The following is a 24,839-nucleotide window of genomic DNA, read 5'->3' on the forward strand; positions in this document are numbered from 1 at the left end:
GTGGCTGCGACGGGGAGTCTCCACAGGATCTGCTACATTTTACACTATTTTGTAAATGTTATTAAGTCCCACGAAAAACTTTTATTGTATCGATTTTAAAGAGGAGGATTTTTACTCGGGCTCGTCCTGCCCTTATTTACTTAAAAATGTTGCAGGAAGAATGTGTTTTCTTTGTTCTCAGCTATCTGAAATCTGCTGTGAAGGCCAGGGCTTCCCTAGATTAAATGTTAGCAACAGCCCGGGTCCATGTTTATACTTATAATATACATATTCCAGAGAAGGCTTTGGTATTCATTCTTTTAACCGTTTAAAAAAACTTTTATCTGAGGGTAAAGGGGTCATGCACCTAATCTTGTAATTTTGGCTCTGAATCAATTTGTACTATTGTAGATTGTAACCTGTTTGGGATGAATTGTGTTATTACTTTTATGGAACTTTTTGCGTTTTTATAACTTTTATGGTTTTATGTGCTGAAACCAAATAAATTTGACTTATTGATTGATTGATTGATTGAGATCATATCTATTAAATCCACATTTTAGGCTGTCTTAAACTTGAGGTGAATATGTTCGATTGCGCATGATACAGCAGTTGAACTACTGCTCAACATTTATGTGTAATTGCAAAAGTGATAGCGGTGAGACACCTGGCAACAATCACATGCACAATAATCAGAAGTGAGTGCAATCCAAAGCAAACCAACTAGTACCCACTAGTGGTACGCTTAATCATTGGGTTGACACACCTGACCCCCAATGTGTCAGGGTGGGCTCGGCCACCAAAAGGAGGGAGCCCTTCTAGGTTTGGAGATCAATGATTACTATGGTTAAAATGACCTCTAATTCCTGATTGACTTTATTTGTTCATGTAGGAATTATGGTAAGGTTAAAAACAGAACAAAATGTAAAATAAGAGTGAAACAATGATCCTTTACATCAAAAATCCCTCATGGTCTACATGTTTCAGCCAACCCTGCCCATCTGGGTCATGCGGCTTTCATCAGGACAAAAACAAGCAGTTCCCTTGTGTGAACATAAGGACAGTATCCTGTGTTATATTCTTACGGTAGTGTTTAGTGATATGTAAGCACAGTAACTTACAATTCCTCTTGGGCACAGTGGTCCATGATCTGTGAAGGTAAAAAGCATGAACAACATCCAAATCACCTTATTCTAGGTAATGAGTGCCGAGACATACATTTCACCTTGTAATCTCACTTCGAGAATACCCATGTGTGGATAGACTGCTTTCATGCAGAAAAAAAAGAGAAGAAAGGAAGGCATGGGTACATCAACTGTCGAAGACCTGGACGTCATGCATATCAAAAGGTTTTTTGAAATGCAGTTTTATGTAAGGGTATCCTCTAAAGTTATGGTTTATATGAGGATATCGTGGTAAACTCACCAAAGAGTATATTCATGCAACAGTGAAATAAAACCAATTTGTCACAAGGTGAGAAAATACCTTAGGTAGGGGCTCAATTATGGCCCCATTGGGAGCAAAAGAGGCGGGTGGACCCTGTAGTAACACACTGTCGGTATTGTCACTAGAAGTATAAATTAAGCAAATGCGCCCTCCGCATAAAGAAGGTAAAAATAGCGTCCACCCCTCCCACACACACACACTCAGAAGTAGTTACTCACTTCATCAAAGGTGCGGTCCCTGTGGTCTCATCTATTGCAACCTCCACGTCCTGAATGTTGACATAAGGCGGTGGGGGGATTTTAAGCACCCGACCAGCGTTTGCCGATATTGGGTCCATTTTAGAATCCCTCTTGCAATTCATTGACTTCTTTCATAGACCTATTGTACAACATACATCAACCTACCTGAAAGATACTAGAGATCTTTTACAATTGCTGAGAGATATACATTTTGACCCATCCTGCAATCTACTCATTGGATCAAACATGGAGAGCCTTTATGCCAACTTGCCCAAGGATGTCACCTTGGTGACCACTTAAGAGAATCTCTAAAAATTAGATTGGCAATACAACGCATCACCACATTTTGTATTGGAATGCAGTAGGCTGGCCTTGACTGAGACATTCTTTGAGTACTAGGACTCCCTTTGTCTTCAAACCCATGGTACTTCGATGGGGAACACTTTCACAACAAACCTAGTGCCCTACTACAAACAATCCCACAGTGCCTCTGACTCACTAAATTCTAAATAAGGAAACCATTCTCCCCTATACAGAGCCTGTGTACCCACCCAGAGATTTGGCCAGGGTAATGAGCAGTCCCACTCCTCCTTGGTTACTCCAAGCCAGGCCAGACGGAACCCACTTGGTTTGGTGCCTGCCTCACTAGGACTAATAAAGAGGCCTGTGCATGTGTCATCTGAAATTTGCTTGTGACAGAGGACACCCCTTTAAAGTAGGCTAAGTTCTTTGGCACAGCCCAACTGGTCTTCCTGCCAGAGAAACAAAACACCTCCCTACACCCAGCCCATTGTCTCTGCTATGGGATCAGTTTTGACGCCTTATCAAGGCTATTCACCTGCTGAATGACAGTTGAATGACAGTGCAAATTAGCCCCAGGAGTTTTTTAACAGGGAAGCGGTAACTTTCTAAAAGTCCAATTTCCTTAATATTGATTAAACTCTGACCACTATTGAATTGGTCATTTAATAAATATTACAACAGTTCTTGAATTATTTTTCTAGCTAGTCCCTAGGATGAGATATCACAATAACTAATTGATATTGCTTCCTGCTGTTTCTCTATAGGCCAGCAAGTCTTCCTTCACTGAAAATAGCTTTTGGGAACAAGTCACTTTAAGGATGTGTTAACTTTAAATTTCTATATTTCCTACTTTCATCTGTGTTTTATTCATTTATTACATGCACCTTGTCTTGTAGGCTGTAAAGCATACAAAGGGGTTACTTATTAATATTTAAAACAGAGGTTTTCTACTGTCAAAAGAGTTTTGCAGATAGAGTTGCAGTTGTGAAACTACAGCAGCCAGGCTACTGTGGTTACCCTGGAATCATATTTGCCTTGTCACAATAGTGGATGGCACAGTACTGATGTAGTTCATAGGTGACATTCAACTTCCCATGTCATGGGTGTACATTAGGAACCATATTATATGGATCTATAGGAAGGCTAAATATGCCAATTAGGATTGTAGGCAATTTTGACTTAATATAGGGCTCAAAGTACATGTTCCAGGGTCTAGTTAACAGTGTTGCAATGCACAGAGTAAAAAACCAGCATCAGTCCTCAAACAAATGAGGGTGACCATATGAAAAGAGGCACTTTTCTACATTAGTAATTACATAAGAAACATCACCTTCCAAATACAGTAAAATGTAAGATCTTAGTAGTAGATAAACCCTATGTTCCAAATAGTAATTTCATGCTGAATGTGAATCCAATGGATCAGATTAGGACTACCCAGTATTCACATAAAACAGTTGTGGTAAATGGGTAGCCGAAAAGGAGGAAAGTAATGTTGATGGAAGACACCAGCCATGTGTACCTGCATTCAAATGTACACTAAGCTTTGTGGTCTACTTTCTGCTCACCAAGCTGTACATCTTGCTAAAGTAGTAGCAAGTGCTCTCTCCGGAACAGAGTTATGGAAAATAATAATTCAGTTGCAGCTACATACAATCATTTTATGAGCAAGATAGCGGAGGTCTTCTAATCCGACAGGTTGATGCTGTTCATGAAGATTTAAACTCACTGTAATTTGTAATAACTTGGGTATGAATTCCAGAGATACTGTTTTCCAAGAAGGACCAAGAGAAATCATGGGTTATGGCTTCAAATTATAGGGGCTGTTATATTTTTTATTCCCTGTTGCAATTGATCTTAAATGTGTTTTGAGTGCAGGCAATAAAAGTGTCCAAAGCTGCAAAGAAATTCATACTAATGTTTTTATGATCAATGCAACATTGAGAATTTTACAGCAATAGTAAAAATCTAAATTAAGTAGCGATCTTTGATATATTAGACAGGAATAAATGTCACATCTTAAAGGTGGAATATCTTGTCCATGCAAATCCAGTGCCTTTGGGCATTGTATATTAAAATGCATTTAGAGATTAGCAAATAAGGCTTCAATTAGGAGTTCAGCAGAGCCAAATCCCAGTTGCAAGAACAATTCACTCAATTTTACTAGCTGGATAATCAGACTGGTAAAATGGCTTTGGGAATGGGCAGCACTGCAGCCTAGTTCGGTTTTCTGGACCCAGCCATTGGACAGGGCCACATGTAATGCTCCCCCTGCCAGACTACAGTTTTCTCTGCCATCCTCTGCCTAACCCTGCTGCCCACGATTCACCCTGCTCAGAGCAGGTGTTAATTCTGAGTGATAATCGCCACAGAAAATCCATTACCATCAGAATTCCACCTTGTAAAACCAGGTACACAAAGGTATTCCCTATTCAATTTGGATACACTCACAATTGCTCAGCACTGGCAGGTGTTATTGAATGGTACCAGTTTTTACGGGTGTGGATTTCCCACCACTCCTGTAACATGAATGTTGAAGTCCAGGACTAAATAGTTATACTGCACAATATAAAGATATGTCCCAGCCAATTTGTATTTGGCATAGTTTCTCTGCAGAAGGCAAAATCCACTTTTTGCTCCTCTGATCCCTGTGTTCAGACATAAGAGGTAGATTCACATAACCTATTGTGGGACATTTTAGGACTAGTTCATGTTTGCAGGAGCGCCCACTCTGTAAGATTTCAAGTATCGTTACAGTGCCATATTGAGTAGCAAATATTATTTGGAGGGCATGGATATGCAGTGCAAGACTACCAAATAAGGCTAGGTAATTGGAGGGCTTCTTAAATTTAATGAGGTTTTCCATGGGATATTTTGTTTTGACGTATGTTTGAACATGTATGTGTATAGCATGGTATTAATATGCTGAGAAGTCTCATGGAATTCTTATAGAAATGTTTTTGTATTTATACTAACAAGTAGAATGTTATTGTATTTTTTTATTTAATAGAATGAATACCAAATATATTAAAATTAAACAGAATTACATGAATTACTTAATTTGGAACAAGACTATATAGGTGTTTATTCCTGTGTAAAAAAAATCCAAAAGGCCTTATTGTACAGAGAATAGTAAGTATGCAAATGCTCTTTTACCTCATGGTAAAACACATGCAAAGGATGGACTGAATGAGGAACAAATCAACCATTCACCCCCAGTCAAGAGATCTGGGTTAAATCCATTGTTCTTTTGCTCACTATGACACTCCAGTTTAGATATATGCAAATAAGTCTCATGGGAACAGTCCAGCCCGAACTGCCAAGCCAGGTCCTCCCTGGACCAGAAACAAGCATCCTGGAACCGGTTTTGGGTTATAACCCCTCATTAGTCAGGCTAGCTTGAATCCAGTGGCACAGTGAGCCCGGGATCCACGTCTGGGCATACCCAACACACTTAGTTTGAGAAAGCAAAAGACACACAAATGATGGCAGGCATGCAGAAAAAAAAAAATCAAACATTCACCCCCAGTCAAGCAATCTGGGTTAAATCCATTGTTATTTTGTTCACACCACCCCAGCTTAGACTCAGCCATATGCAAATAAGTTTTGACCCTGCTCCTCATGGGAGCAGTCCAGCCCAAACTACCAAGACAGGTCCTCCCTGAACTGGAAACAAGCATCCTGGGACTGGTTTGGGGACATCAGCCTTGATCAGCTAGGGTAGTTTGAATACAGTGGCACAGTGAGCCTGGGACCCACATCTGGGCGTACCCAGTGCAGGAGTGGAACACAGGCCCCTGCAGCCCCTGAGGTGTGGGGGGACCCCCTCAGCACATACTCTGGCTGCAGAGCTCCTGACTGAACCTGGACAGGGCCCCTCCACGTGCCTTGCAGGGAAGCCCCATCGAGTTTCGTTATGCTAGTGACGCGGTGCACTTAGGGCGAGGAAGTAAAAGACGCACAAATGATGGACACACAGGCCAGAGACTGCTCAAGTCACATACTAATGAATTGATTGTTTTTGCGGTATCCAAGTATTGGTACTCCTCCTGGGCAGTAAGACTTAAACTAAAAGGAGCAGCAAAAGGCATTTCCGTGTAATCAAATATAAGGCCTGTAATATTGATTTACTTTTGAGTATTTATATAGATTTGCATTTCAAATTCAAGAGTATTTAGATGTAATTTCATAAGGAATTATGGTTTGCCTGATTTTTAATGCAATTTTTTTTGTGTACTGTATATGTAGATTGTAGGTTGATGGGGTTTCCCCCCAAAATAAGATTTCCTCCAAATTCTTGGAATTTAGTTGTAGGGAGTTCAGCTTTACCGCCATTCCGTCGGCCCAGTATTAAATCAATGTTGCTTACAGAAAATGGACAAGTGAGAGATCTGAAAGGTAGGAATGCAGGATTGTGACAAGACGTTCCAGCACTTCCAGTAATGAAGAAACCTGGTATAAAATTGGACCAGATGACATTTAAAACAAAGTGGATATGCTTTTAACGACCTGCACATCAAAGTGTCTCCTTAATATATAATACAACAATAATAGGCATGAAACAAGTATTGAGTGCAACGTTGGTGTTCAACGCTCATCCACCTAGGGCGCCAAGTTCCGTATCCACAATAAGTGGAACAGATATAATTTTAACAAAAACCACCAGAGCACATCATGTATAAAGTCCTCTCATCCTTTGTGCAATCTGCACTATTCTTCAATGAATGTTCTTATATTAAAGAATCCCCAATCAATAAGGATCACGTGGTGTAGATCAATCAGATTCATTTCCTTTATATGGCATAATGTTCCATTGAAGAAGAGTGCAGATTGCACAAAGGATGAGAGTAACTTATACATGATGTGCTCTTGTGGTTTTTGATAAAATTGGACCAGTACCATCTCCTACATATTTCTTGTCTCATTCCTTAGTCTCTAAGGGTGAAATAAAGGAGTACTTCAACTAATACATGTGCCCACTTCACACTTAAGACAACAGAAATCTATTTAATTAAACATCTGTATATAATTGCATACATACTGACAGGAACGGCCCCTCCAAAAAGTACTGGTTTGTGCGCTCTCACCAACAATCTATAATTGTGGACAAACAGTGGGGCAAACCCCACCTTTACAGATGTCAATCCCTGGAACGAAACCCCATAAGTAACCAAGTCAAGCAGCAAGTGCCCATTAACCCCTTCCAGGCAACACTGCCAGGTAAAATACGCATACAAACTCTAGGTCTTAGTCACAAAAAAGCATTTTAGGCTAACACCAACGTTCAGGACAGCTTTAACTAGCTGGGTTTTTGTAGAAGTAGTCCTCAGAACACTTTTGTAAATACAGTTTTCACAAAACCAACCAAAGACGTCTATATTTACCATATTTTCTTTGTGGAGAGAATTTTTTTCCCGTAGATACAACTCTTTCTTTGCACTCACCCCAATTTTGGGGTTATTCCTTCCTATTCCCTCTTTAGAAACATCTGTACTTCTATCCATGTCTGGGGTAAATCTTTGACTGCTTGCAGGGTGTTCATAGATTGAGAACACTTTCTGTATACCACAAAATTAATTGTTTGCGGATGTGGACAAACTTTGCAAGTGACTCATAAACAGGGCCATAAAAACATAATTTGCACCTGTATGTAACGTTAAACATAAATTTGCACTTTGCTTTGTGAATTGTGCCCAGACAGTGACCATCAGTGGTAGTGGTAGAGAATGTCCAGAAGTGATGCACAAGGAGCTCAGCTCAACTTTGCTGTAACATTGATAGGGTATTTAGATATACAGCATATATAAAGAAGTTATATTTGTGTGGTTGATTTCCTACAAAAAGCAAAAATCTATGGATGTAAGATAGTTGCACTCTAATTTCATTTGAGTGCACCACCCAAATGGCAGATCATCTAGTCATTTCCTGGTCCACAATTAAGCCCTCGTTTCTTATAACTTAATCATTTCTAGTAGAGAGTCTTAATTGAGACATCGAAATCTGGGCATAGATACTGCTGTTATTCATCAAAGGCTTACCTAATTGTCCTACAATCAACTCTGATGAATCATTAGGGTATTACAATACAGAGAAACAGAGAAACGTGCCAAAGTGTTTGTGGTGACATGTTAGAACAGCTACAAACAAGTCAGAAGTTACTTAGGGTGAGTGTCTATCCTTTATGCATGGTCAGGACTGATTTAGTGAAATTAATCTCTCAGGAGGGTAAGCATTGAAGACCAATGTGATTGCCCTTCTCCTGACTTTCTCTTGTATTTCACCCTCAACAAGATTCTGGTGCAGTAATTCCCCATTGCTTCGAAGGTGCTAATGAAGAGTGGGCCGTTCATTCTGATCCCTGCACAAAAGAATATGCACAGGGATCAGAATCAGGCGTCTCATGGGTTTCCCCAGAGTGAATTTAGGCATATCAAACCTCCCAAAATGAATAGGAGGAAAACGACTCAGTAAGTACTAGTACTTGTACTAGTACTTGTGGATTTGTGTGCACAAAGTCACCAAATTCCACGTTATGATCCATTGTAAAGGATACAACTTGCAAAAGACAAGAATTATTGCGCCTCTAATATCCCGATCCCGGGGGTCTCAGATTTTGAAAGATGATGACAGTGGTGAGGGTTTGATAATTTGGAGGAAGCTTGGCGCTCGAGCGTGTACGTGGTTAGTCAAGTGAACAAAAATGTACGGTGCCACTAGGTCAGGGGTGACAAACCCAATGAAATTACCCCTGCAATGCGTAGGTCAAGACCTACAACAAAAACTGAAAATGAGATCCTGTGCACACGTATGGGTAATTGGCTGGTCCTGTATGTATTCAGTAAATGCCAGAAAGAGTCGGACAAATTCTTTGTAATGGATAAACACTGGTCGACATTAGGTGTGTTGCGTGCAACAATTCCTTTAATGAAAAGTTTCAGTGCGATATACAAAAGAAAATTGATCAATTTTCTTTTGTATATCGCACTGAAACTTTTCATTAAAGGAATTGTTGCACGCAACACACCTAATGTCGACCAGTGTTTATCCATTACAAAGAATTTGTCCGACTCTTTCTGGCATTTACTGAATACATACAGGACCAGCCAATTACCCATACGTGTGCACAGGATCTCATTTTCAGATTTTGAAAGATGCTGCAAATATTGCATCCCCAGCTGGCCCCTTTTAATAAGGGCCTAAATAAGTTATTTTCTACTTCAATATTGCTGTATGTGCAGTAATGGAAGGGAAACATTTTTTATTTTTAGCAACTAGGGGATCTATCACTACACCTCCTGAAGTACTCACCGTTTAACAAACAGAGTTGCCTACCTCAAATTACCAGCTATCAATTGGTCATACATTAGACAAAATATGACCTCGAAAGAGAGGCAACAAAGACTAAAGTGTGAGATTAAAGAGGTATGCACAGAAACAAAGACAGCAAGAGTCGTCCTTGCTTGTAATTTCTTGTTTTATTCCATTCTTCTTCAGAGATCACAGACAAGTGCAACCAAAGTGTTTCGCCTACCCCCTGGCTTCCTCAGGGCAGTGTCATATACAACTGTACTTTAATCACTTTTTGACAGACAGTGTCCTCAACAATACAACTGGCATTCGCAGTACACTAGTATACATATCGGTAACGATTGAATCCTAGTACAGAGATCCTGAATAACTATAGGTATCAGAGTACCACTGATTTCGAGTATAAAGCCAAAAGTATCCCAAAATTGCTATGTTTGGCGAAGTAAATTACCGGGACTGCAGTGTCTTGCTTCAAATATGTAGTAAGGCTACATAGTTGGCACAAGTCTGATATCATCTCTTAACACCCTGGCATTACTAACAGCAACACAGAGCTAAGACCCTCATTACAAGTGGCCCGGTTTTATATGCATTAACTCTCGCACACAATAAAATAACAATATAGAGGTTATGGAATTTATTGCCTGCAAACATTACCTTTTTGAGTTTTGCCTCTAAAATGCGGCATAACACTTGCATTTTAGTGCCTACCACCCAAACATCTACATGATGGGTTTCACCTGCCGATATGTATCCAGTCTGTACATTTTTATTGCACCCAGTAGGGTTTGGATGTGATAAAGATTGCAAAATTCACAATTTCGATATGTGCAATAACAAGAGTTACCACATCCATAGGTCATTAGCCCACACTTAATGAGGATCCAAGATGTTATCAGCATGAATGCTTTTGTGTTTATTATTCATGGAATGGTACAGCCAATGAAAAGCCTTTTATTTCCTATTGCTTTGGCTATCAAGCATCACTTACCCGAACCAGAACTGGCTTGATTTACTTTCATTTCAAGAATGGAATACATCATTTGTGGTTATGTATAAGTCTCACAGAGAGCCTCTATTGTTTATTTCAGTTCCTGAATCTCATAACCCACTGCTATGACATGGCAACAGTTGATAACAAAACTTGTTACCCGCTGTGGTGATGTCAAAAAGGCCTTCCAGGCCGACCAGGCTCTCTGAGAGACTGCCAGTGTAGCACAGTGCTGCTTGCTCCTTTGACTGAGAGCAGAAAGCACAGCTTCAAGAGGGGAAGCGAGGTGGAGAAGGTTGTGGGGGTTGGTCAAGGATGGCAGAGGCCATGTTATGTATGGCTCATCCATTACTTCTCTGCCACTGTGTAGCAGTTGAAGGCACGGACAGATGACTTTCGTGCCAATACATAACATAAAATTATAGATGGTTAAAATGGGAATGACAGTGATGTTTTTGACCTCTGGGTTCTGAGAGACATCATAGACAACTCGATCTTCTCTCTCATTGTCTATTTGATGTCAGTCAGAACCCCTGGGTGAATAACATCACTGGGACCCATTAACAGATGTATTATTTGCATTCTTTCTCCTTATATAAGTATGCATGACATGTAGAATTACCTAGGCACAGTCAATTGACTTTAGGCGTGCTTTACAATCAAGTTTAAAAAGAAATAAAAGACAAAGAAAAAAATCACAATGCTGTTTGTAAGACTTGATGGACGGAATGCAGAACAAATCAAAACATTCACCCCCAGTCAAGATATCTGGGTTAAATCCATCATTCTTTTGCTCACCATGCCACCCCAGTGTAGACCTGCCCATATGCAAATCAGTCTTGACCCTGTGCCTCATGGGAACAGTCCTGCCCGAACTGCTAAGCCAGGTCCTCCCTGGACTGGAAACAAGCATCCTAGGACCGGTTTCGGGGTTTCACCCCTCATCAGCCAGGATAGCTTGACTCCAGTGGCACGTAAACATCCTTTCAACTAATAAACACTTAAACAGCCTTAATACAATGGAAAAATACAATGAAAAATAACGTGGTATTTAAAGTTAATCACCATGTGCTTACTTTTCCTTGCCTCATGCACCATGTTTTGTTTTCGATAAGGTTTCTGCTTATGGTGCATGTGTTCTGGCGATAACATTCGTGTTCCTATCACGGAAGCTACTGCCCAATTTATTGTTTGATTCCCATTTGCCTGGTGTGACTTCGGCCGAGTATCCAGTCTGCTCTAGTTAAGTTGTTATGTTTCAACACACTTGTATTCACAGGAAATGACTTCGTGCCTGTCTGCTTATTCTCAAGCCATTAACCACGTGCCTGTTCCGATATTACTGTAAAGTAATTCGAAATGTCACGTCTCCTTCTAAAATTGGTAGCAGCCATTTCTGCAATGATCTAAACACGTTCAGAGATGTTGAGGAACAACCGGCAGAAACGTTTTTTAAAGAAAAACATTATTCCGAGTGCCGTTTGTTAGAAGAGTTGCGTCCCCAAGACCACCATGGCCGCCCCACTCGCCCCCTTCCCTTGCTTTTAGAAACTCATCAGTTCTGATGCATGCGATGCCGAGGTCAGATAAATAGGTCATTTAGTAACATGTACTGAGAGCACTTCATTACAATTCCTCCACCTATGTATTGACTTACTCGTTTCCGTCGGCCGTCTGTCGTCCCAGTCAATCAAGGTCCCTTCCGACCGGCACCGGGATATCGCGCCTGTCTGGAAGGACAGGGTCCTGCTCGCCGACATTGTGAGACCTAGAAAAACAGGACAGGCATCGAGTCATCGCTGTGTTTATGCTTTGTCCATAATATTCACAGATAAAATGTCTCGTGTGTGAGGTTCAGATTGCCGTTCGCATATTATGTAAAATAAATAGCGGCTGTGGAGGATTTGGGGGGATTCGGATTTTATAAACAGTAAAGACTGCAGTTAGTTGAAATAATGTAAACACGGGAAGACAACAGGAAACATCCACTTTTCATTGGGTGGTTAAAGGCATATGTTGTGTAGTGACACAATTATTATTACATTATTCCAATGCAAAATAGTGACTAAGGACACAAACAAGAATACAAAGGCTAAAATCAGGCCAAGCTACAGGCACATAAAACATACCGAATACCACCGATACCAGAAGAATCCCAGCCACCGAGGACGCAAAGTTTCCTTCTTTAAATCATTCTCTGCATGCACATGCGTTTTGTACTTCTTAATATGAACTGCATATTCCAATAATACGAACTATGCAAAGAAGTGCCACTAATTAACAATTTATCCACAGTATCTAACTTTTCACATGAGCCATAAGTGCTTCGTAAACCCCAGTTCAAAGCTAAAATTAAACAGCAGCCTACAGACACAGGTGGGAGCTTCTTTATTTGCATTGAGGTATAAATAAACTACAGTCTCCACCCGCCAAGATCATTATGTCCTAATTTAAATTTTGTAGACCCACTGTCTAGACATTTATATTTTAATATTAACTAAAAACAGGTGTAGTTGCATCAGCATTCTAATGTGTTCAAGACGTGAATTGCCATCTCCCTTATCACAGGCGTAACAATCTGTCAGTGATTTCACTGGTGCAATGGCACCAGGGCCCGGAGGCACGAGGGGACCACTGACCCAGGTGCTGCTGCGGTTCAGCTCTGCCAAGCACCACGCATCTCGGGTTAGTATAACGCATTTGTTATTTGTTGCCGCGTCACAGCGAGCACCCGAGATCGTCACACAATCAGAGGTAGCAGCTTGTTCTCAGTGCCTCACAGTATCACCTCATTAACTAAGTTTACACTGTACAGTGGTGCGTCCATATATCTCTGCTGAGCCTGCACCCCAGGGCCATCAGAGGTCATCTCTTTTGGTGGAATACAGGTGGAGGCACTTCTCACTTTGGGCAGCAGCGTGTCTCTTGGGTTTGCCTATTTTTCTGTTATTGGCTACAGATGAAATACCCACGTGTACACTGCGCAGCCTACCAGTGTGCCCCACCAAAGAAGTTGGTGCCTGAGGAACTAGAGCTGTAAAGCCACCACACTTACCCCAGTCCTTGCACTGTCAAAAATGAGCTACCTGGCCATTTATTGGCACCTTATACTGTACGTGGCACACATCTGGTTCTGAGAATCGCAGTCGCTGTTGTGACCTGCATAGAAAAAATGCTAGCAAGTCATAGGTTAGAGCCTGACTGGTCCTGGCAATAGTCCACCAAGTACTCTGTTTTAGCTCACGGAGTCCAAGGCCAGTCACACCTTTGTAATTAGTTTGAAAGTCGGCTCCTTAGATCCCGTCGCAAGCGTTTAAATATTAAGAGGATGGCCCTTTAATATTGCTCGCTTTTACATACTTCGCTAATTAAATATTGGACATTTCTAAGAATGGCATACATTTCAATGATTTCATGCAATGGTATTTTCTAAAAATAAAACGGTGCAAGGGACATTGACAATTTGACAGTAAATGACCTTACATTTAGAAGGATGAAACAGTATATGCATCACACTAGCGTGAAAGTTTGCAATATATGTTGTAAGAGGAATGAGGCTTTGTTGTTTTGTGTGAGAACAATATTTACTCCTTCAGATCACTTCTGACACTCTAAGGCAAAGTCCTCGACGGAGTTCTGCCAGAGAGCTTCGGTCTAACTCTCTTAGGTAATATAACATTAGAAGGTCGGTAGAGGGAGGTGTGGTCTATGATGGTGTGAGGAGCTCATTCAGTCTTGGTTTTCAAGCTGTATCAAAGTAAAACTCCAGACTTGAAGAGGCATTCCCGCGTGACGCAGAATAACTGAATGACCCTGTGTTCATAGTCAGGTATCTTGACCCTCTAAGTAAATGAGTTTCCTTCAGGTGGGGCACTGGTGGAGCACCCCTTGCACTGCAGGAAGTGGACTGCATTCAGTACTGCCCTCTTGCGATCCTGCCCCCTGAGTAAAGGACACAAAGAGCAATTCAATGATTACAGCCAGATGAACATTGAGGACAACTTGTTTATCACCTATCATAGCTGCCAGGTGACTTACCTTCATACTTGGCACTGAATCACTTCTGGTTATTTACAAAAAAATGTGCCACATATTGGGACTTTGTTGCCCCTTATGGGTTTGTGTAGGTATGGTTTTAACAATCCCAGCAGGCCACGTTTTTTTCCTCCGGGTTTTATATAGTGCGAACTCCACCGGAAGGTATTGGCACGTTTTACATGAGCACCAGTTAAGTTACACAAGGACTCAAATCATTTTTTTGGTAGGCACTGGGAGATTAATTGATTTGCCCATAATCACAGGATGTGGAGTCGACCCCAAGGCTCGCACCTTGGTTTCCCAGCTCCAAAGTCGGCAGTCTAGCCGTGAGACCACATCCTCGCCCCTATCGGTCACTTTTACCTAGTGTATCTATGTTGTGTAAGACAGCATCAGTCAACCATGCCTTTTTATTTAACAGAATTTTGCATGCAGGGATTTTTTAATATGTATTTAAACTGTAAAACTATAAGCCCCACTATGCACAATTTTGTTATCTTGGCAAGGCCCCGTTAGTTCAATGTGCCACACATATATGGGGCCACTTGGCACAGAGTAGAGCAAGCGAGCACGATGTACCCTGACCACAGGAACGATTAAGGTACAGTCTTGAGAAAGTAACCCTCAACCGCAATCTTGTCTTCCCCTGTAATAACCATTAGGGTGATCACCTCCCAACATGTCAGTATGGACACCGTTTCTGGTCCTAGAAGTGTGGTATCCTAATGCACTCTGCTGTTGTGATCTTGTTTTCATTCTACTGTATTAATTAAACAAACACAACTGAAAATAATGATTTGTATGTGAAAAGTTCAGGACTAGTGGCAGTGCCCGTTATGGCCTAAGGTTATGCGATTGCCCAAATAACCATCAACCCTCCCCCTTCCCTATGTTGTCCATAGTACCTAGTGATTGACTAGCAGTAGAGAATGCCTTAAAATGTAATTACTCATTCACTTACTAGGAAATCTCAAATCCCAGCCACATGTTAAGTTGTTATGTGTGAGTAGCTCAGTCTGGCCGGTTTTTTCTCTGCATTTTGGGACGTGTAGCTTTATTGTTTTAACCATGAATTCAAGATAACAAATGCCAGAATACAAAGAAAAACCTGGTTTCTTTTTTCACAAGTTGGAGGATTCTGTAAATGTTGGGGGGGGGGGGGGGGGAAACAATGTACGCATGCAGGAGAATGTCAGGTGTTTCTATGTTATCATAGCCCTTCATTTTAGTAGTTGGCGCCTTGGTTAATGAAAAGTCCCTTTACATGGTACTAGAGAGCACAAGTGAATTGACCATTATTTACTAAAATAGGCATTGCCCTTTCCACAATGCCTACATCACTACTTTAGTAAACAAGTATTTGCAATGCAATAGGTCTCACATTCACACGAGTTTGAGCTATTGGCATTGTAAATGACAATGTCTTTTATTTATGTTTTGGGTTTTAAAACATAAAAGGCATTGTCATTTACAATACTAATAGCTTAAACTCTCACAAATGTGAGAACTATTGCATTGCAATAAAGGGCCTTCTTGACCGCTTGTTAGAATGTAAATATCAGAGGAATAGACCAGTCTGCAACGTCTTCAAAGTAGTAATAGATAGTGCAGTGAAGAAGATGTGTAAGTGTTATAAATAACATGGACACAAACTGTGAAGTGAGAGTTACATATGATCCGAGCAATAAACCCTAACAATGTGCTCCAACTCCTTTCGCTCTGTGATTACACTGTCGTGGCTCAGGAGGAAGAGCGGGAGGTGGGGCTATATCCCTCCCTCTTCGTGATTGGAGTGTGCAGTGTGGCATTGAATAGGTCATTGCTATCTTTGGCCAAATAAAAAAACACCCCAGCTGTAGTAGGGTCCTGGCTTCACCTCCTGGTGCAGGGCGGGCTGTGCTTTATGGCAGGCAAGGAGGGAGAGAAAGAGGGAGGAATGGACTCGGCTGCAGCTCTGGCCTCGTACAGTACCCCTGCTATTACTAGTGAGCGAGAGGCACTAAGGTGGTGGTATTGGTGGTGGTGGTAATGGTGGTGTTGTGGTTGTATTGGTGGTGGCGGTATTGGTGGTGGTTGTATTGATGGTGGTAGTACTCATGGTGGTACTGGAATTGGTGGTGATGGCATTGGTGATGGTGGCATTGGTGGTGGTGGTGATATTGGTATTGGTTGTGGTGGCAATACTGGTGGTGGTGGTGGTATTGGTGGCGGTAGTGGTATTGGTATTGCTGGTGGTATTATTGGTGGTGGTATTGGTGGTGGTGGTATTACTGGTGTTATTGGTGGTGGTATTCATGGTGGTGGTATTAATGGGGGTATTGGTGGTGGTAGTGGCATTGATGGTATTAGTGGTGGTGGTATTAGTGGTGTATTGGTATTGGCTATGGTATTGGTATTGGTGGTATTACATTGGTGGTAGTGGTATTTGTGGTGGTGGTTTTGGTGGTGGTATTGAATTGGTGGTGGTGGTGGATTAGTGGTGGTAGAGGTTTTAGTAGAGGTGGTGGTACTGTGGTGGTGGTATTGGTGGTGGTATAAGGGGTGGTAGTGGTGGTATTGGTGTTGGTGGTATTGATGATGGTGGTATAAGTGGTGGTGGTAGAGGTTGTGGTGGAGGTGGTGGTATTGATGGCGGTGGTATTGATGGTGGTGGTATTGGTGGTTGCATTGGTGGTGGTGGCATTGGTGGTGGTGGTATTGGTCGTAGTGGAGGTATTGGTGGTGGTAGAGGTTGTGATGGAGGTGGTGGTATTGATGGTGGTGGTATTGGTGGTGGTGGTAGTGGTATAGATGGTGGCGATATTGGTGGTGATGGTGGTATTGGTGTAGGTGTTATTGGTGTAGGTGGTATTGGTGGTGGTATTGGCGGTGGTGGTATTGGTAGTGGTGGTATATTGGAGATGGCAGAGTTTGTGGTGGAGGTGGTGGTATTGATGGTGGTGGTGGTATTGGTCGTAGTGGAGGTATTGGTGGTGTATTGGTGGTGGTAGAGGTTGTGATGAAGGTGGTGGTATTGATGGTGGTGGTATTGGTGGTGGTGGTATTGGTGGTGGTAGTGGTATAGATGGTGGCGATATTGGTGGTGATGGTGGTATTGGTGTAGGTGTTATTGGTATTGGTGGTATTGGTGGCATTGGTGGTGGTATTGGCGGTGGTGGTATTGGTAGTGGTGGTATATTGGAGATGGCAGAGTTTGTGGTGGAGGTGGTGGTATTGATGACGGTGGTATTTGTGGTGGTGATATTGGTGGTGGTAGTGGGGGTATTGGTGATGGTATTAGTGGTGGTATTGGTGGTGGCGGTATTGGTAGTGTTAATGGTGGTGGTATTGGTACGGTGTTATTGGTGGTGGTGGTGGTATTGGTAGTGGAGGTGGTGACATTGGTGGTGGTATTGGTGGTGGCGTTATTGGTGGTGGCAGTGGTATTGGTGGCGATAATATTGGTGACATTGGTGGTAACATTGGTGATGGTATTGGTGGTAGTGGTGGTGGTGGTATTGGTGGTGGTGGTGGTATTGGAGGTGGTGGTGGTATTGGAGGTGGTAGTGGTAGAGGTTGTGGTGGAGGTGGAGGTGGTGGTATTGATGGTGGTGGTATTGGCTTTGGCAGTGTTATTGGTGGTCATAGTGTTCCTGGTGGTGGTAGTATTGTTAGTGGTGGTGGTATTTATAGTGGCATTGGTAGTGGTGGTATTGGTGGAGGTGGTGGTATTGATGGTGGTGGTTGTAGTGGTATTGGAGGTAATGGTGGTGGTGGTGGTGGTATCGACAGTGGTGGTATTGTTGGTGGTGGTATTTGTGGTAGTGGTATTGGTGGTGTTGTTAATAAAACAGGCTTTTGAAAACAACCCATCAGGTGGCTTTAGTACAGATGACATGTAACACAGATGTGCTGTTGTCAGCCTCAGCCCATTAGCACAGGATTATGTGCTACCTGGAATTCACATTTGATAATCATTTCTAAATCCTTTTTACGGGGGGGGGGTTAAACAGACACAAGATAATGCCAGGTTAATTGATTGAAAGCAGGCGCCTGAGTTACGGGGCGGCCCTGCTGCTTAAAAAAAACACAAGGAGCACATGTCCGGCTTGCTCTAAGAGAAACTCAATAAAATAAATAGTGCTTACAGACTAAATACCAGGTCCCGTGAAACAGCCAAAGTAAAGGGGCCAGTTGCCATGGAAGGGTACAAATGAAGACAAGGCCGTCCTAAGGAGGGACTAACAAGCCTATTAACGAATCCGAAGGCAGCATTTACGAAAGACAATGACACAAGCCAATGAAAAATATGGGAGGAGAGTGGGCGTGGCTTCTCTCCTATACTCTACTACAGCAGTCTTAAAGAGCGAGCAGAGCATGCACGCTGCCGCTAAACTCGCCCTAAAAAGCTCATTTTCAGTGTAAAGAATACAACTATACTAAGTCACTACTATGTGCAATACAGGTTTTTTCAGCAGTGTGTTGACCACTGGGGGATCTATCACATGTATATTACAGGTGTTTTCACCTGTGTGGTGACCACCAGGGGATGTATCACATAAAGTGCACAGGCGCACATCTGGCATGTGTATCCATTTTCTGCACCCCCAGGGCACATTGCTATTACAGAAGGGCTGACGACACTTTCAAAACCCCCTCTATAATAAACTTTGCCTATCAAGAACATTTCTTTATTGTACAGTTAATTAAAACCTTTATAATTACAAATAAAAACATGTGCATAATAAAAAGCTTGTCAAATCACATAATTGGGAAACACACTAGTTAAAAAAAGATAATTTCTGTAATAAACTCTGCTTCAGTGCCCACACCCTATTATGGATGGAAATGCAGAGGAAAAGAGGCTGACAAGATATGCAGAGACTGTGTGCCATAAGAGCTGCCACACAGTCAGTTCTCTCATGCAGGTGACCCTTTGAAAGGAGAGAATGGAGGTCCCATGGATTCCTTAGACATCCACCTGCAGATGGTGCAGTCACTTACTGCACCTGCATGCAGGGAGGTCTCGGTCCCCCTTTCAAAAGCTGCCCACGTTCTGCCTGCACTGTGAAAGGAGCGCCTGCTGCTTCAAACAAATGACCCGTTGTCCACTAATGGGAAGCTCCTAGACAGGCACCAGTTAGCAGCTGACCTACCAGCTCATTATCGTTAATAGGGCACACTGTCCCTGTCTGCACTCAGCTCAATAAGTTAAGGGTGTGCTGAGTTACAAATAGCAACAGTCCACCCTAAATATATTATGACCACTGGTTTTTTGGTCACTGTACGGAATCTTTTGTTCAAATACAATATAATGTATGATTGTCAGTGGTGTGAGTGTCAGAAGGGTTGATTTAGTTCATGCTCGTGAGCTTGATTAAGTCATAATGAGGGCGGATGCTTTTGTTTGTCCATTGTCCAGAGAGCTGATGAGGCCCATTGCCCTTGCTTGCATGAGGGCACATGGCAACATTATTAAGCTGCAGAGGGTTAGCGATCATACTATAGACCAGGATTTAGACATACTCTAAAATGATAAGTTCATCCTACTTAAAGCAGTTATATTCTAGGAATGTATAGTATACAGGAAACCTATTTTAACAGCATATCCAAGTTAACCAAGTCCCGCAGCCCAGTGCTAGATACTCCTTTCATAAAGTGGGCAAGTTTACAACACATATTAATGGACTGTGCACAGAAGTGGTTTAAAGGTTTCCGAATAAGTCGATTTCTTATCAGATACCCCAGTGGTATCAAAAGTTGTTCCTGGCACTCCCATGCTCTTAGTATTGGAGAAATAGGTTACCCAGATCTTATTTCATATTACTTTAATAAAGACTGTAAGGCAATACATTTTTACTTGGGTTCCTTTTACCTGCCCTCATTGAATACCCAATGTGTATTTTTCCTTAACTAGCTCATTATTAATATGCAGTCTATATGTTTGTGTATTTCAACTGGGTATGTTTAAGAGATCACATGGGGATATCAACTGTAGATACGTCTTAAATTACAGTTGTTAGACTTGGCCCTCTCTGAAGGGTCATCCCCAAACCTTTATGCCTTCACCCTCCTGTTTTCTGAACCTACATTTGTTGGCAAACAAAAACCCGTTGCCCGGTCCTCCACTGGAAATGCGCCTAAAATCTGGAACGCCATCCCAGTCTACATCAGAATGATCCCCTCTTTCATAAAATTCAAAAGACAGCTCAAAGATTTCTTTTTCAATCGTCCCCTCTTGCACGATAGCCTCCGCCAAAGCGCACAAGCCTGCACATTGCAACACACTGACACTGTGAAGATAAGATTTCTACCTCCTTCTCCCTTCTGACCCCTGCTCGACCCTTCCTGAAAGAGGTGCAAGTCAAGACATTGGGCACACAACTAGGTACCACGGGACAAATGTTGTATAGCGCGCTGAGACTTCCGAACCAATATGTTTGATACGGTTTATTGTCTGATTCTCACAGTACGATTGTTGTAAAAAGCCCCGATACCCTCGGGTCTGGCCAGCGCTATATAAAACTCCTTAACAAATAAATAAATAAATACGTGGCAGGATGGGGGCTGGTGGCGGATTAGGGCGAAGCCCCACTTGCAACGGAGTAGGCTGTGCTCTGCCTTCACACAAAGGGCTTATCACCACTACATTGTTCAAGCAGCCAGGTTAGAACCAGGGAAGGGGAGGTGAGAACCTTCAGGAACTTCAAAGGAAATTCTCTAAAAACGTCTCCTACTTCAAAGAAAGCACTATGTATGAAAATAGGACTTTCAGACCCACTCTTCAGCAGACCTCGAAGACTCAAGTGAAGGGTGTGCTGCTCTGCGAGAAGAACTGCTTGCTGCCTGAGTGAAAGGACTGGATCTGCATCTTCAACCCGGGACCACCAGAGTGACTCCAAGGGCTAGTTGGCAGAGGCAAATCAGGCTTTAAGGTACTTGGGTTCAGCTGGCCTAGCTTCTCTGTAGCTGTTCTGTGCTCAAACTTGGTCAGCCTGAACTTTAGACTTTGTCCTGGTCTGGTGCGTTAAGATAACCACAGTTGCTACTTTGTGCTTCTAAGCTCTGTTTTACATAAATCTATAAAACTGCATATCTCCAGTTCTACTGATCGGATTTTTGTCATTTTAGTCTGAAATATTGTATTACATATTACTCTATTTTTACAAATTGGTGTGGTATTTTTCTTATGCTGTGTTTTCACTTTATTACTGTTTGAAGTGCTGCATAAATTCACATCACCTTCAAGTTAAGCCTGGCTACTTAGTGCCATACTACCAGAGGGTTGAACACAGGTTACTTTTGGGTTTGCTTGTGTTTCACCCAGAGAGGGATTGTGGTTGCTGCTCGAGTAGCGATTCACTCCTCTCAACCAGTAACCCAATTTCCAACGGCTGTCTGTCCATATTAGATATTAGTGTCAATCTCTAGTTATTTAACACATAGTAACCAAGGTTAAATGAGTCACTTACTTAGTACATTGTGTATGGTCTATACCTTTAAATTGATTGGGAGGGGCTGGGTGGGCCACGGAAACCTCAGTTGGGTCAAGTTCTTTCTGTAATATTTCTTTGTCCTTTCCCCTCCCCCACCACCGCCTCTCTCTATACCTGGATTGAACTTGGAATTGTATTCTGCTAGTAAAGCAAGTTGATGACTTTTTAACAAGAACAATTAATAAACTCTTCTGCATATTGAAGAGATTAATTTATCGACCTTGGGCTATGGTCGCATATTTATATGTCCGTGCCAGTGTAACTGAAAAGTAAGGCTTTTCTGCATCACTAATACTTCTGAATTGCTGCATTTCTAAAACAGTGATAAATAAGCGATTGTCTATGTAATTCGAATTGAAATGTCGTCTTCCCCACCTGTTCTTGATTAAGTGATAACAGATTTAAACAAACAAATTAGTGTCAATTTCTAGGATTCTTCATATTCTCTTTAAAGAATTGTGTTCTGTACATCATTAGGAATCCTCAAGGGGTTTTCAAATCAGGACTAGCCGGATATAAAGATGTCCCTGGCCTAGCAGCTATGGACATTTATGGGAAATATAATGTCTTGCCTTAATTAGTTAGGAGGCATCAATGTTGAGCCCTTTTGCTACAAAGTCACCCTATGGACAGCAGGAAGAACACCTAAAAAATCATTAAGAAAGTGATCTCCAATTCAATAGTTATTATGAAATTATCAGACTGTTTGTGCTTAACACACTATCTACTAATGATTTGATTTACGAAGAAAAAAATGAAATTTGAAAAATGCTTTCTGGACATTTTTATTGGTGAATATTTATATTATGTTTGTTGTTTCTATACAACGCACTTACAAGGAGGAGGACAAAGCAGGAGGCTAACAAACAAACAAGCATCGGAAAATTAACATTTAGGGCTATTTTACAGGGGTTGTTAGAAAGAATGGGTGAAAGCCTGGATGAATGAGAGGGTTTGAATGGATGGAAAGGGGTTGCTGAATGCACAGATAATTAATTGGTTAGTCTGTGCATAGATGGATGGCTGGATGGATACATGACTGATATGACTATCATCTGAATAAGGGTCTCTCCATTATATAACTAAAAATCCAGCTGGAAAAATATATTTCACAGTACATCGCACCTCTGACAATGTGCAGCCATGAACATAGGCAAAGCTGCCACACATCAGTGAGTAAAGCTCATTAGCTTAAAATATTTACAAGTTTTGCGAGATAGACTTGACATATCGGATTGGCCAACCCTTAGAAAGTCCGGACTCTCCCTTGCCCATTTTGCAGAATCCACTCAGTCAGAGTGTGTTGTTGTCTACTTTATGGAGATGTTCTATTAAGGCATCATGGGGGAAGTTTCACCTCTAGCACTTTGCTGGCGACATTTAAGCTTGCATAAAAATGAAGCAAATGCATTATTTGATAAATCAGAATCCTGATCTGTGAAAGCAATCCCATGGCTAAATAACATCACCATCAGTCGTTTGTAACCCATACCACATACGGTCTCAAATAATAACAGAGTACAGGTGAAAGGTAGGTGGAGCGAGACCTTTGCAATAATTATTTGTACATTACTAGAAGGCTGTAGACGAAGTGCATAATTATTGATACATTTACTGCACCTGGAACATATTCTAAGAAATGCTGTATAATTTGCATACTTCAACAAAAACATTTTGTTTCAAGCTCATGGAATAAAATTTGCTAAAAGTGACACACCTGGTGCCTCACAGTGGCAACGGGTATTGGCCTCCTTTCAGTTGCTGATTGCTTGACTCGTGTTTTACATTGGTTCCCATGGGGTGAAATCGGTGCTTCAACTTTCATATTGTGCTGAAATCATTACATTGTGTAATAATACTGTCAAAGAGTGTGCCACATTAAGATGCATAATTTGTCTTTTGTCAGTGCATAATTTAGTCAACCCCCCTCTGCATAATTTGGTCCTCATTGCCACATAGTTGCTAGTGGTCCGGACTATAACCCGCATCCACTCATGAAGATCCCTTCATCCAGCATTGGATGACAGACCCAGCAGAAGACTCCTTCCCAAAAGATGACTGTTCATTTTGCCCATAAAACATTAAAAGAGAGTGTTATTGAGAAATATGTGTCTATGAAGGGCAGAGAGTATAAATAACAGTTGGACCCTTGTCATTTACATTCCCATGAAGAAAGAAAGTGCATCTGTTCTTTATGCTTTTTTGAAGCACTGTAGTGAAGACCATTTAACTGGTGCCCTGTTTGTGTCGTAATCTGGCAGTCCAAGGACAGGCCCGGCACATGGCGTGCTTTTATGGGTTTTGTCATGGCAAGTTAGATCCCCTGAGGCACTCTATAACATTAGCTACTCGATTTTTCCTCTCATACTCTCAGCCAGGGTCAGACTGGCCTTTAGGGAAATAAAGCAGTGCCCAATGGGCTGATCTCATAAATCAACGTGTGTGCCGTTGTTTAGCAGGTGAGTGTTCTAGGACCATATGAACCAACTGGTGATGGTTGGATAAGTATGAGAATCATCGAACCTCTGACCCAGGTCACTGGCCTGCTCTTCCCTCGCTGCTCTGCGCCATTGACTCTGCTGCGGAGCCCCAGCCCCCTCCCATGAGGGGTTCGAGGCCGCCGCCTGCTCCGTCTGTGCCCGCTGTGTAAGCGCCTACTAGTATTGTTGGTAACTGCTGGTTCTCATCTTGCCCCCATTGTACTTTTTATCTTGCCCCCATTGTACTTGGTATTTTATTGTCCCTGCTTGGTATTTCCTTCGTTTCCCCACTGTCATCCTTACCGCTGCTTCTCTCTTCACGCCACTGCTGCCCCTGCGGCCCCTACTCCCTGCCTATGCTCGTTCCCCCCTCCCAGCTGATTGTCCCACCCCCTCCCCTACTTAATGGTGGCTGCTGCGGGGGAGCGCGAGTGAGACCTTTGACCCAGTTTAAGAGTTTACTGTGACCTTGTGTTTTTGTCATGGCATGTAAAATTAAGTGGAAGAGATGAAGTAAAATGAGAAGTTGTATACTCACTCTGGGTCTTACAGTCGACTATGTATGGAGGTGGTCTCATTAGAG

General features: G+C 42.0%; 1 protein-coding gene across 2 annotated transcripts in view; it reads right to left on the reverse strand.

The window, feature by feature from the left end:
- MACC1 (MET transcriptional regulator MACC1) overlaps positions 1-24,839 on the reverse strand; it is a 154,419-nt gene that overhangs the window by 108,199 nt on the left and 21,381 nt on the right. For both annotated transcript variants that reach the window (XM_085630936.1, XM_085630934.1), the window contains exon 2: positions 11,921-12,031. In XM_085630936.1, the coding sequence (XP_085487062.1) occupies positions 11,921-12,023 (103 nt within the window). In that variant the 5' untranslated portion in view covers positions 12,024-12,031. The remainder of the gene's footprint in view (positions 1-11,920; positions 12,032-24,839) is intronic.

This window comes from Triturus cristatus, chromosome 10 (genome assembly GCF_964204655.1).
Source record: "Triturus cristatus chromosome 10, aTriCri1.1, whole genome shotgun sequence".
Lineage (NCBI taxonomy): Eukaryota > Metazoa > Chordata > Amphibia > Caudata > Salamandridae > Triturus > Triturus cristatus.